We start from the raw sequence: 13257 nt of genomic DNA on the forward strand, positions 1-13257 counted from the left end.
GCCTACTTAGGAAACCTGTGAAACAACTAACATAGGAGAGCAACATCATACACAAACTCAGAACACCAGAGACTCCCTATGCCCAGAGAAGGGTGACTGCCCGCAAGCTTGCCATGAACTTTTTTCCAACTACTCAGTTGATCTAATAAAAGCTATAACATCTACTCAAAGAACCTTGCCTACACACTCTCAGGCACGTAATGAACAAATTAGTAAATTAAACTACATCAGATTAATTTTAGGCTATGATTTTTTTATTCACAGTGTGCATTTCTTGCATATTTTTCCTTTTGTTTCTCAATGGATCTTCCAGTAGCATTCATAAGAAATTGCAATGCGCAGGAGAAAGCAGGTTTCTTTCCCTTAATTTACAGCTTAATGAGGCCACAGGATAGACTCATGGATACTAACCTTTGTTTAGCCATTATGATTGCCCTTTCTAACCTTGACATTTTCTTCTTGGATAAACTGATAAGGTGCCTCTGTGTTTGCAGTGTTCTGTTATGGTAACATTCTATTTTTAATGGTGGCTGCTGTGAGTTTACACTTGTGACATTATCTAGTTTGACAGGGAGACAAACTAGATAATGTAACAACTCTTTACTGCTTCTGCATCCAATATTCACTAGATACCTAATAATGCTGTTAGAGGAATGTTTAATGGACACAGTTGAAGTATTATAATTATTGAATCCATCATTAACATTCTTTGATTGCAAAGATGCCATCCTCTGCTCTTGTAAGTGGTAGGGCATTGAAATTTGCATGTTTTGGAAATCCAAGACAGAAGGGTCATAAAACAGGTCCAGCAGAACAAGGAGAGGATACAGAATCAGAGTATCATAGAAAATTAGGGTTAGAAGGGAGCTCAGGTGGTCATTTAGTTCAAGCCCCTGCTCAAAGCAGAACCATCCCCAATTAGATCATCCCAGCCAAAACCGGCCCCAGGACTGACCCCTGGGGCACTCCACTTGATAGTGGCTGCCAACTAGACATTGAGCCATTGATTACTAATAATCTCTGAGCCCGATACTCCAGCCGGTTTTCTATCCACCTTACAATTTATTCATCTAACCCATACTTCCTTAGCTTGCCTGCAAGAATGTTGTGGGAGATCGTATCAAAAGTCTTGCTAAAATCAAGGTACACATCCACTGGTCTTCCTGCGTCCACAGAGCCAGTCATCTCATCATGTTGGCTAGGCATGACTTGCCCCTGGTGAATCCATGCTGACTGTTCCTAATCACCTTCTTCTTCTCCAAGTACTTAGAAATGGATTCCTTGAGGATCTATCTGCTCCATGAGTTTTCCAGGGACTGAGGTGAGGTTGACTGATCTATAATTCCTTGGATCCTCTTTTTTTCCCTTTCTTAAATATGGGCACTATGTTTCCCCTTTTCCAATCATCTGGAACCTCTCCTGATCACCATAAGTTTTCAAAGGTGGCCAGCGGATCTGCAGTCACATCAGCCAACTCCCTTAGCACCCTTGGGTGCATCCCATCTGGCCCCATGGACCTGTACTGTATTAAAAGAACAACAGGCCCAAATTTGGTGGTTGCCCTCTCATCTCCATTTTTTTAAATTCCTGTCAATTATTTATGAGGGGATTTAAAATATTTCAACTCTCCTTTTTACTAGGGGGAAAAGTGATGGCCACCCAGCACTCATGAGCAACAGAATAATGCTTAATGTCAGTTTTAAGAAACTACAGGCCTGATCCTCATCTAATCTACACCAAAATAAGTGTATTGATTTTAGTGGTATTATTCCTACTTGACCCTTGAGTAAGTGAGGAGATCATCTGACCTCATTTCAATTTCATCTTTCCAACAGTTATAAAATGAGAAGAAATGGACAATGATGATGAGTTTTAAGTAAGCATACAGTGCAGTAAGCACCCCCCACCACGTGCGCACGCACGCGCGCGCGCGCACACACACACACGGAGATCCTTATCATGCCATTTATTCTTCCCATCAAAAGCTATTTCAGTCACTTAACCAAAGGTATATTTTGTGCCTACCACAAACCATGTAATATACATATTATGTATAGCCCCAAAAGCAACTTTCATTTTCAGCACTTCCAGATTTTCCTCTGACCTAACTTTCCCCCTCTCCACTTCCCAGTGGGTGCGACAGCAGGAGGGGATTATGTTGATATTCTTCCAGATAGCATGCTTTAACCAGCTGCAGAGATGCATCCTCTTAGAGCAGTGTTTCTCAACCCATGGGTTGCAAGAATATACAAAAGCATCATGAGCAAACTTTAAAAATGGATTCTCCTTTAAAGGAGAAAAATGTGGGAAACCCTGGCTTTTCCCTTGCAGGCTGGCAGGCTTCCAGCTTGCAAGGGACTGCTTGGGGTCTCCCTTACCCCACATACATGCCACCCTACTCCAGACACTGTGGGGCTGGGAGGAGTGATGGGCACTGGGTTGGGACTGGCTATTGATGTTTACAAATGGATCCTGGTACAAAGTCAGGACCACTGGTGGAGAACCACTGTCTTAGAGGTGGTGGAGGCCTCCATACAAGTACCCCCTTTTGCCTTCCACCCTTTGTCTTCACCTGAATATTTCTGTCAGTGCATTAGGGCTATTTGCAAAGAGAAAATGGTTTTGTAGGCAGTTAGCTATGACCAGCTGGCATCTCTACACTTTCAGGAGAAACTGAAAGTGAATGAGCAGCTCCTCCTGCAGCAGGCAAGCATATGTGGTGCAGGGAGGAAGGAATGCATGCCCTGCACAGCCGGCCAGCCTGGGGACCGGGGCGGGAAGCCAAGGAGATGAATCCACAGAGGATTGCTCAGGCAGTGGATTCACACAAACCAGCTTGCAGCTCCCCCTCACCTTGTTGGTGAAATAAGAAGCCAAGTAGAAGAGGCAGAAAGAGAGACCAGCTGCAGGTCTCTTTAAATACATCTGTCAAAGCATCTCCCCCGTGCCGGTGAGGATGATCAAGGCACTGGTGCTGCACGCTGCGATCAGCTGGAGACAGTGCTCACGAACCTGCTATCTGGAGTGGCTGCCATGACAGGGACACGTTGCTCTGTGCTCGCTCCAATAGGCACAAGAACAAGCTCCGGAGGCCCGGCCTTCTTAAAGGGGCCACGCTGCCTCCCGGTGCGGGAAACTCGGGCAGATAGATACGGGTCGCACAGACCCGCTCTTTCTCCGCCCCTTTCTGGGGCGCACACCTCCTTCCTCTGGCTGGACTCCTGCACCCCTCCGCACGGTCCCCTCCATTGTCTCCCGCCTCTGTCTGCGGGGTTTAGCATTTAGAAGGTCATCAATTAGAACTGCTCTAGGCGTCTGTGTGTGTGACAGCAAGCAAGAACGACCTAGATAGATAGATAGATAGATGAAAAAAAGAAAGAGCTATACATATAGATAGATACAAGAAAGAAAAAAGAAAAAACTATACAGATAGATAGATATAAGAAAGAGCTATACAGATAGATAAATAGATAGGTAGATATAACCCATACACACAAACACACACACACAAAAAATGTACATAAAAGTTCTAATGTATAACCTGTATTCTGTATATATACATGGGTTATATATATGTGTGTGTGTGGGTGTGTGTATAAAACCCATCCTGCAGAAAGTCATTGAGAATGATCACCTTTGATCTAGAAATCTGTAGGTGCTTCCAAACCTCACAGAAAAACCCTGTTGTCTCTTTTAAGCTGTACAGGCATGCCTACATGATGAAATGAAGAAATAACACAAGTGGGTTATGTCAAGTTCACTCAGTAGGATTGGGAAGCCACCTAACTCTCCAAGGGGTTGCACATCTTAACAAGAGCACTAGCTAGTGGTCCTATACTTCAATATTTCCAGTCGGAGCACCCTCAAAGAGCTGCTTTTCTAAAGTAGCCTGTAACTGAAATGTTTCTTCCTTCATATATACACAAATGTATTTTTTCCCAAAATATGTATCCTTATCTCTGGCCCCATGAGGACAAGATTAATTATTAAAATTTTTCTAGATATAAAAAGGTGATACTGTTAAAGTATGTCAGATCAGAAGGAGCAGCATTATCCTAATGCAAACAGAAACTTAATAATGGAAGTTCTAACTGAAATTATCTAGGATATCAGAACCTAAAAATACATTTTTACTTATAGCCAAGCTATGTTTTTATAAGTTTAGAGGCTTTAAGAGCTCCTTCTGAACGTCTCTCAGTCAGCTGAACTCACAGCAATAAGGCACCTAGCTTCCTAAAAGAAGAGGTGGAAGGAATTGGAGAGGTGGAAAGAATGGGACAAACAGAGTGAAATGTGTGTCATATCAGGATTTTATCAGCACTAAGTTGGAGTGACCATATTAACTCTTGTAGATTCACCATTGTGACAGTGTGGTAATTCCCAATTCATGCCACCTCATACCACAGTACCATATAGTCCTTCAAATATTCATATTTATATACAATACATAACCAGTTGTAAGATTTAGAAAAGATATACACTAATGAGACAAAAAAATAAACATTTAAATTAGTGTAAGAAATGGACAGCTGTACCCTGTCACCAGTACTATGATATCAGAGAGTTATAGTACTACAATATCAGAGAGTGCAGTGAGTTCCAAGAAGCTTTGTAATGCATGTACTATTAGAAGATGGTACTTGTAGCTCAGAAATAATTACATTCTTTGCAATATGTACATTATATTTTTCATGAAGGTAGCAGAAAGCATTTCTTGATACAGTTACCCTAGTATCATCTTTTAATGTATACTCTTCAGCCTGACCCTTTGAAAGTGTAATTAATTCTTTCAGTTGTAAAAACTGGATTCCCAGTCAAAACTACTTTTGTGAGATTAGGATTCATGTTAAATGCACCATCCTCTATTTTTGTGATGTTGTTATTGGAGAGATCCAACAGTTTCAAATTGACCATATTGTCTGTGAATTTTCTTGGCAAGATTTTTATGGCATTACAGCACAGTGTCAGCTCACTCATATTTCGAAGGCCTGAAACAATAGGTAAAGTGCTGAGACAGGTTTTATCCAAATGCAGAAATGCTAGCTTAGTATTATTTATGAATAGATCGCTGGGAAAATTTCCAAGACAATTTAAAGATAAATTGAGAACTTCCAGCTGCTCCAAACCTGAAAGGAAATCACAAGGCAGCACTGAAAGTAAATTACTAGATAGGTCAAGTTTTCTTAACTTGCTAACAAACACAAATGGTAAAACATTTTGGATTCTATTTTTAGAAATTGAGAAATGCTCTAGGTTGTGGAAGATTGTGAATACAGCATGTGGTATCATTGTAAAATTATTATCATCAAGAAGCAAGTCATTAAGGTTCATCGTGCTGTTAAATAAACACTCAGGCAAATGGCTTATTTTGTTGTGTGACAGATCAAGGATCTTAAGTTTAGGAATAGAATCAAAAACTCCTTGTGGTATGGTGTGGAGATAGTTACTAGCCAGCATCAAGGTATCAAGCTGAGAGAGACCTGCAAACATGGATGTAAGCATCTGCAGTCTGTTATTGGAGAGGTCCAGGTAAGAGAGCTTTTCTAAGGAGCTGAAAATGTTGATGTCCAGAAGATCTAGTCTGTTATCAGCTAAGTTTAACCAAACAAGTTTCTTTGTGTTCTTGAACAATTTTAATGGCAGGTCTGTGAAACTGTTTCCAGAGAGATCCAAAGAGAGGATGCTGTTGCTGATATCTTCAAAAGAATCATTTTGAAGCAAGAGCTTGTTGTGAGCTAAACCAAGGAAAGTTAGATTCTGGAAGTTCTGAAAGGCTCCTCGAGGAATGAGACTTAGACAGTTTTCATTCAAGATCAATGTTTCTGTTTTTTGGTCAAAATCAGGAGGAACTTCATTTAGATTGGCATGCTGGCAATCTGTTAAAGAGTGGATACAAAAGCACTTCTGGGGACACCCAGGAATTGAAAGGATATATCCAAAGAACAGCAGAAACAGCAGAGGAACCATTATTGCTACCTGTAGAGACAGGATCTGGGGAAAGGAGGGAACAAAACAACCAACAAGTGTTAGGTCTTTCATTTGGGTGTGATTTAGTTTTTAATAAATAAAGATAATGGTGGCAGGTTTTACTTTACATCTCCAAGGTCCCATGGTTGATGGGGTGGCTACACATTGCAGAAACAAGCTGAGATGACACAGAGACACAAATTAGTTGCTGCTGGTGTAAACTGGTTCACCTATATGTTTGTCAATGCAGCTGCACATCAGTTTACATCAGCAAAGTATCTGGTGTGTTACTGCTGATATTACCCAGAGGTGCATCCAGTGGATCATATGCAGCTGTGCCAAAGCAAGGATGTTTTTTGTGGTGACTAATAAATCTCTGATGATAACTTCAGCCTCTTGTAAAAGTGTTCTTTTTTCAGCCCTTGCAGTACCAGGGTCAATAACTTCACTGAAAACAGTGGGATCGTACCACAATTAAACTAACACAAGAGAAATCAGAGACAGACAACAGAGCTCTCTCATTATTTAATTGTGCATCTTGTGCCTTAGCAGGTCCCCCTCTCCACTCCTTAACAGGCTTTCATTCACTATCTCCTTTTTTTTTTCTTACTTGCAACAAACATGCTTCTTCTGATCTGGATATACTATCTATTTCAGATTCTTCCTTCAACTATCCTAAGTGTTTAGAAGATAAGTAGGGGGAATCTTAAGCCTTGCAGCTGGGAAACATAATCCATTGGTTTAATTGGGACTCAATTTGTTTGAATTGACTGCTTTTAACTAGGGCAAGAGCACATGAACAAGTTACCAGAAGGGGAAAAGGAGTAGGGATTTTTGAGCATCACTTCCACTCTCTCTGCTTGTCCATACACTCTTACCCTACAGCAAATGGAAGCTAATCCAGAGTAGTTTACCCCCTTTTCAGTGAGACAACTGATGATGACTTGTTCATGTGTCTCTGCGTAATCAGTTCAAAAGTCATCTCCAGCAGCTTTTTCTACATGGGTAGTTATTCTGGTATTGTTGAACTGATGTCACTATCCCAATACAACTCCCTGATGATTTACTGCTTATTTTTTCACATTTAAAAATAATGCATTGTTTACTCTGTTTTTCTGGAAGAATTTCTGGTTGACTGAAAAATGTGAGACTGACATCTCAAGTAGAAATGGGAAATCTCAACAAATGAGAAGGAACTGCTAATTAGACTTTTACAATTACTCCTAAAAACATGCTTTGATTAATCTGCACTGAACCAAAACACTTGACAAATAGTTGGTGAAATATTATTAACACTTCCTCAACATCTGAAGGACAAAAAAGTTCTCTCCACAGATCTTTAATTGTTCAAAGAGTCCTCGATGAAAAACAGGGAATACAAGGCTTGGCATTTCTAAGGTAAAACATAAAGAGATTTTTTTTGTTTCCAAAACAAAACTAAAAGCCTTTCAGAATGTCTAACATCATCAAACAGCTGGAAGACATTGTTTTAAATGTTAGCTTATAAGCAACTTTTAAGAAAAGAAGAAAAATCAACCATATTTGTTTACAACAGGTCACTTCTGGAAAATCAATCCTTTCCTTGTTAAAAGATTTTATAAGTCAATCTCAATATTCTGCAAGTGCAAAAGCAAGTTAGAAATCAACATACAGCAAAATATTTCTAAGCAAGTGGCCAATACCTGAGATGTCCCTGTGTACTCTTGGGTATACCTTCAGCAGTCTGACAAATGCAACTGAAACTGATCTCGCAAGCCATAGCTTTCATTGCTTAACTTACATTCTTTGGCTTGGCTTCTTGGTTCAGTAGGCTTTCCCGGAAAAAAGAATGAGCAAATACAAGCAGACAGCAAATAACTAGACTTAACAGTAATACCTAGACACTATAGTGACTGGTGCTCTATAATTATCTTTGGCAGACAGAGAATATAGATTCTGTCTCACCTAGCCATTCTTAATGGGTATTTTTTAGTTATGCAGGTCCCATTTTTCAGGAGTGAGCAGTGAACATAAATGCATGGGGCTGGACCCTCGGTTTTGTACAGATGTAGATAGACCAGCTTGCTGAGGCTGACGGATGCAAGGAAGTAACCACATTTTAGAGCTCAAGGGACAGTAGCACAGAGGACTTAAAAAAATAGAAGACATGGACACTTACATGCCACAGTGACAGAATACTAGAAATGTGTAGATAGATTACACTGTAGCCCTGTTACACAACATGTAGAAATGCTGTTTGAAGGAAGTTTAAAAATTGTTTTAAAGATGCCAAATCTGTATTTTGCAGACAAAAGTGTACTTTTTAGTATGCCACACATTCCATACAAATCACTTTTAATGTAGCTAAGAACATTTTACAGCTGTTTGTAAAAATAGGATTGTAACTGAGGGATTAAAAGATATTTGACTTTGACATGGTAGTGTATCTTTATCTTGCATAATGTTTATTCAGTGTCTCTCTTTGTGTTTTCTGCAGTACTTTTTATAACAGTGAAAGATTGCTGTTATGGCCCAAAAAGGATTTTTCCCCTCTGGTTCAAGTCAGTAAAAATTATCCAACAGTATTTTAGTCTTGGGTAATCCATCTATTGCTTGGTCACAAACTAAGAATGAGGAGGGAAACTTACATAAACCCTGGTTATAATGACTAAGTTAAATAACACATTGCACAATCTGTACATATTTGTTAACTATCTGGAGAAACATGAAGGGAAGTCTTTGGCTCTAAATATACTTTATATTATTATTATGATGAAATATTAACAAGTGACAAATTTATCCGGTTACATCTCATTTTACAAAACACTCCCTCTTGTTAACACTCAAAACTAGATCCAAAGTCTGCTAATATGAATCAAAGAATTTCCATTCACACATTGAACAGTGTCTTGAAGTAAAACTCCCACTAAATGTTGCATAAGAACTGCAGAATGAAGTCTTAATGGAAATCTTCAGTCTTGAAAATATGAAAAACTGAGTCGTTTAGTAAAACTTGAATGATGAGGTAATTTTAAACATCTTTTTATAAGCAAAATTTGAGAGACATTGCTCATTAGAGCTGATGCTCAATAAGATGAAATGTTAAATACATTAAAGTAGATTTTAATCTTGTCAACTGTGAAAATCAATTGCATTATTTCTGCCAGCCTTGAAAGAGAGCTATGTTTTCTGACAAGAACACTTACATTTTTGCTTGCAAGCATTGTGAAAATATGTCCTATCACTGAGCCAGTGTCTCCTATTCATTAATGACAAGCTGTAAAAATTTATGGGTAATTGATTGCAAATGTGTTGTACTATACAAATTGTCACAAGCATGCTAAAAGCTCTTGATATTAAAGTCTTCACAGGTCACTTTCTGACCACATAAAGTGGTTGCTTTATATTATGCTCATGACCTATAAGGTCATAAGAATGGTTAAGCATTGGAACAGATTACCTAGAGAGGCTGTAGAATCTCCATCCTTGCACGTTTTTAAGAGGCTGTTACACAAACACTTGTTTGCAAATGGTTTAGACTGGGATAATCCTGGGGCGGGGGTTGAACTGGGTGACCTTCTGATAGCCTTTCCAGACCTATTATTCTATTATGTTTACAGAAAAAGCTTGATTTTTTTCAGGGGTCTAGGCACTTGCAAGTCCTATTAGCTTCAATGGAATTTTTGTGAGTGCTCAGGCCCTCTCAGAGGTTGAGAGGCCTGGGCCACTTCCATTTTTTGAGGGTCCCAGTATATTAAAAAAATATGAATTCATAGTGCACCACAGGTGGTGTGGCCCGGTAATGGGACACAGGTTTTAAGTTGTATGATGAATGTCTTCTTCTTTCAATCCTGTTGGTGTATCTCTGTGTCTGTATGTATAACCTCATGTGGAGATAATGTCAAACGTCTAAATTTGAGGCCCTCCGTGAATGAGAGGCCTGGGCCAAATGGCCCTCCTGGCCCCTCCTGTGGTAAGCCCTGTGGGTGCTCAGCAATTATGGAAATTGATTTACTTAAATGTTAGTGCTGAATAACATTTTAAAACCCTGATTTTAGTTTCCCAGATATGATTTCCCTCACCAATGGCTGTTACTGGAAAGACTGGTCCTTTGTGCTGAATGTCAAGTGAACTGTACAAAATCCTAAAAGAGTGGCTGTGGAACAAACTACCTTATGCATTGCTATCTATTTTTCTTTCTTTAAGCACTTAATATTTTTTTTAGATTCAAATCTGTGATTTTACTTCAGATATATTTTTTTTAATTCTCTCAGCTCAGAGTTGTTTCATGGGAGTTTCAGACTATCTCATCTGACAATCGACCCAAATTCTATTCATTCCTGATCTGTCGTCACTACTAGGTAATTACAAGTTGGTGGCTTTTCATCCTGCTGCCAATTCCACGCACCCATTGTATTCCTACACATCTCCTCAGCAAAAAGGTTTGAATAGAGATTCTGCTGCATTTGTCTCCTCTACTAGTCTTGCCAATTCAATATTTTTCTTAAAGCCTAAGACAGGGGAATATGTCTGCCCCTCATAGTTGCAGACGAAAATGTGAAAGCATGATGTGAAAAAAGACAGGAAAGTACAACACGCATACACACAGATGCAAACACATATGAGCGCTTCAGAATTAATAGCAAAATAGCTGCACAAGTTGTATGTGTACGATAAAGTGGGAAATTACATAACAGCGTGGCATGTTGACAGTAGGATTGTCCAGTGTGCCCATTGATTGTGACTACGTAGATAAAAAATGTGCTCCAGAAAATAGTCATTGCACACAAAATGGTTTTATTTCAGAATTGCTGTTACCATGTGAAACACCTCTGTACACACAGATGTGTGTGTGTGTATGCGCACACGCCCCACCTCTAAACCCACACTTTTGAATTTTTTAAGCCTGTCTCCTGATGTCTTTTGACACCTGACTGCTTTTTTCATTACAGCAGCAACCTTATGTGTCAATGTCCTGGACGGTGCCTTGCCCCAGTAGACTGCTTCTGAACTTGGATCCTTATGCACAGTTCCTTATTCCTGGTTCCTGGCTCCTTTTTCAAAGGTTCTCTACACAAGCCTCTGGTCCCCCTGGGTGGGGTCTATCAGGGCTGTGCAGGGGGCAGAGGGATGGGATGTCACAACACTCCCTTCGGGTGGGGCCAATGTTGCCAGGTCTAAAATATAACAGATTTTGGAAGCTCAAAATTATCATATTTGCTGAAAAGCTATTGTACACTGAAAAAAACCTGTGAATAATTATGCAAATTAAGTATTCTTATTTACAGTATATTGCTTACTGTAAGCCACCAGTCAGTGAGTGAGCACTGGGTCATCAGAGTTGAAGCTTTCCTTTGTTTTGAGGCAGGCACTCACACTGAAAAGTCGGTTAAGACTCCCTGAAGCTGCTTTAGGTTTTGCATATGCTGCACCAATTATCTGCCTCAAAAATTACCGCCCACCTTGAACACTTGTATTACTGACTGTACCTCATACAGGGGTTCAAATTACTGGACAAATACAATCGTTATTGGGCGGCGGACAACACGGTACCGGAGCCACCAGGAGCCCCCCGCAGGCCGACCGGGAACTTCCGCTCAGGGCAGGCGAAGCGAAGCCCCGGGAGCGCCCCCGGCGGCGGCGGCGACCACAAGTCAGCTCCAGGAAAACGCCGCAGGGAGGTGTCAGGATGTCACCGGAACTGCCTGCCGGAAGTATCTCCTGGACCAATGGGAAGCGCGAGTGAAAGGTCACAGTGAAGGAACTGGAGGGCGAAGGAGGAAGTTACTCGTGGACTTGAAGCTTCTCGCCGCCGCCTTGCCCATAGTCGCCGCTACTCCGCCGCCGCCGCCCCTGGATGCGCAGATGGACCCGGTCGGAGTCGCCGCCCCCGCCGCCCCCGAGGCCCACCCGGGCCCCGCCTGGCAGAGCAAGGTGAGGCTGGGCCGGGGAGGCCTCGGCGGAGCGGCGTCCGGGGGGCGCAGTGCGGGCTCACTGCCGGGAGCAGGGCCGAGCCGGGTCGAGTCTTTTCAACCTAAGGGGGAAAAAATGAGCTTCGAAAGGTCCCGGCTGGAGCGGGTGCGCCGGGCTGGGCGCTTGTTTGGGCCCGCAGGCCGCAGAGGGAGGCCTGGTGTGCTGTCGTGGGCTTGGCAGGCCAAACCCAGGCAGTGGGCTGTGTTTTGCCCACCCCTGTGCTGATACCCGCTGCTTGGAGCAAGTTGCCATGGGAGCGTGATAAGTAAATCTGCTCCGTCCACTAGTGCTCTGGGCGAGTCCTGCAGGAGTTAGCAGCAGAGGCCAGCCAAGCACTGTGGATCAGACCTTGGCTCCACAAGCTCCTGTATCTGCGGGGTTGGCTGTTGTTCGTTTTGGTTTTTTGTTATTGGAAGATTTCAAAACAAAAAATTTGTTTTCTGTTTTGAGTGTTTGATGTATGTATCATCTTTGTAGGCTTTAGGAAAGAAATCTGGGTAGAGTTGTGACTTGCCCATGACTCAGTCCCTGACACTTCCTGCCTGTGTCAGTGAGTGTGTGGTCTCGACATCTGACAGAGTGGCTTTCCCTCTCCATTATGTTTAAAGGGTATTGAAAAGAACAGCTTTTGCTGTGGTGTGGTCTGCAGTATCTGCCGAGTCCTCTCTGTGTTGGTGGATTCTTACAAATTCAATTTTTATATGGGATTAGTTATCTGACATTATTTGTTTTTCTTCAGTTATATTTTTAAGACTGTAATTTTGATACATAGGGTGCTCAGTGCATTAGGAACCTTATCAAGATATTGAAATATTATTGTGCTATTCAGAGCCAAAAGTTGATATGTGGTTTCAGATTTTTTTCCAGTTGACAGAACAGATAAAATGCAATTCTAGAAAAAAATTTGCATGTCTTCACTTTATCTTGGGCTAAGTAAGCATGGCTGAAAGTTAGGGCTGGTTATCCTGAAACTGGATTTACATTGAAAAATTCTATAGGTACACCGACACATCAGTCCGATATCAGATTGGCACCGATATAAAGAAAAATGACTATTGGAAATCGGACCTATGTGGCTGATAATTTGGCCTCCTAGCGCTGCCCGCCCCATGGGCAGTACCTATATGCTAGAAAGAGCCAGGCGCCAGCCCAGCCGGAGCCTGCAGCTGCATCCTCTCCCCCTCACCCCCCCACCGTGAAAGTACTTATACACTGTAAACAACTCAGCTCTTAATCTTTTTTTAGATAAATTAAATAGGCTGAAGTTCCTCTGTTATTTTAAAGCATTTTCTCCAGCCCTCAGAATATTTCTGCAGCTCTTTTCTGTACCTTTGCTTT

The 13257-nt window shown here is 41.4% G+C and overlaps 3 protein-coding genes across 4 annotated transcripts in view; 1 reads left to right on the forward strand and 2 right to left on the reverse strand.

Moving 5' to 3' along the window:
* TMEM241 (transmembrane protein 241) overlaps positions 1 to 3061 on the reverse strand; it is a 93104-nt gene extending 90043 nt beyond the window's left edge. The window contains exon 1 of one of the 2 annotated variants that reach the window (XM_019526267.1): positions 2854 to 3061. In XM_019526267.1, the coding sequence (XP_019381812.1) occupies positions 2854 to 2925 (72 nt within the window). In that variant the 5' untranslated portion in view covers positions 2926 to 3061. The remainder of the gene's footprint in view (positions 1 to 2853) is intronic. The other variant, XM_019526260.1, reaches the window with a different exon arrangement.
* A 1513-nt stretch (positions 3062 to 4574) lies between these two features.
* Positions 4575 to 8528, reverse strand: LOC109303907 (insulin-like growth factor-binding protein complex acid labile subunit). Its single transcript, XM_019526279.1, has 2 exons — positions 7650 to 8528; positions 4575 to 5991 (listed from the first exon to the last, which is right to left on the reverse strand). Exon 2 carries the CDS (start codon positions 5965 to 5967, stop codon positions 4756 to 4758), a length of 1212 nt encoding a protein of 403 aa, XP_019381824.1. The 5' UTR covers positions 5968 to 5991; positions 7650 to 8528; the 3' UTR covers positions 4575 to 4755.
* A 3178-nt stretch (positions 8529 to 11706) lies between these two features.
* Positions 11707 to 13257, forward strand: part of RIOK3 (RIO kinase 3) — a 26559-nt gene continuing 25008 nt past the window's right edge. Inside the window, exon 1 of the mRNA XM_019526325.1 lies at positions 11707 to 11880. Coding sequence (XP_019381870.1) covers positions 11812 to 11880 — 69 coding nt within the window. The 5' untranslated portion in view covers positions 11707 to 11811. The remainder of the gene's footprint in view (positions 11881 to 13257) is intronic.

The sequence above is a fragment of the Gavialis gangeticus genome, unplaced genomic scaffold (genome assembly GCF_001723915.1).
Source record: "Gavialis gangeticus isolate Ggan-Ray unplaced genomic scaffold, GavGan_comp1, whole genome shotgun sequence".
Classification (NCBI taxonomy): Eukaryota; Metazoa; Chordata; order Crocodylia; family Gavialidae; genus Gavialis; species Gavialis gangeticus.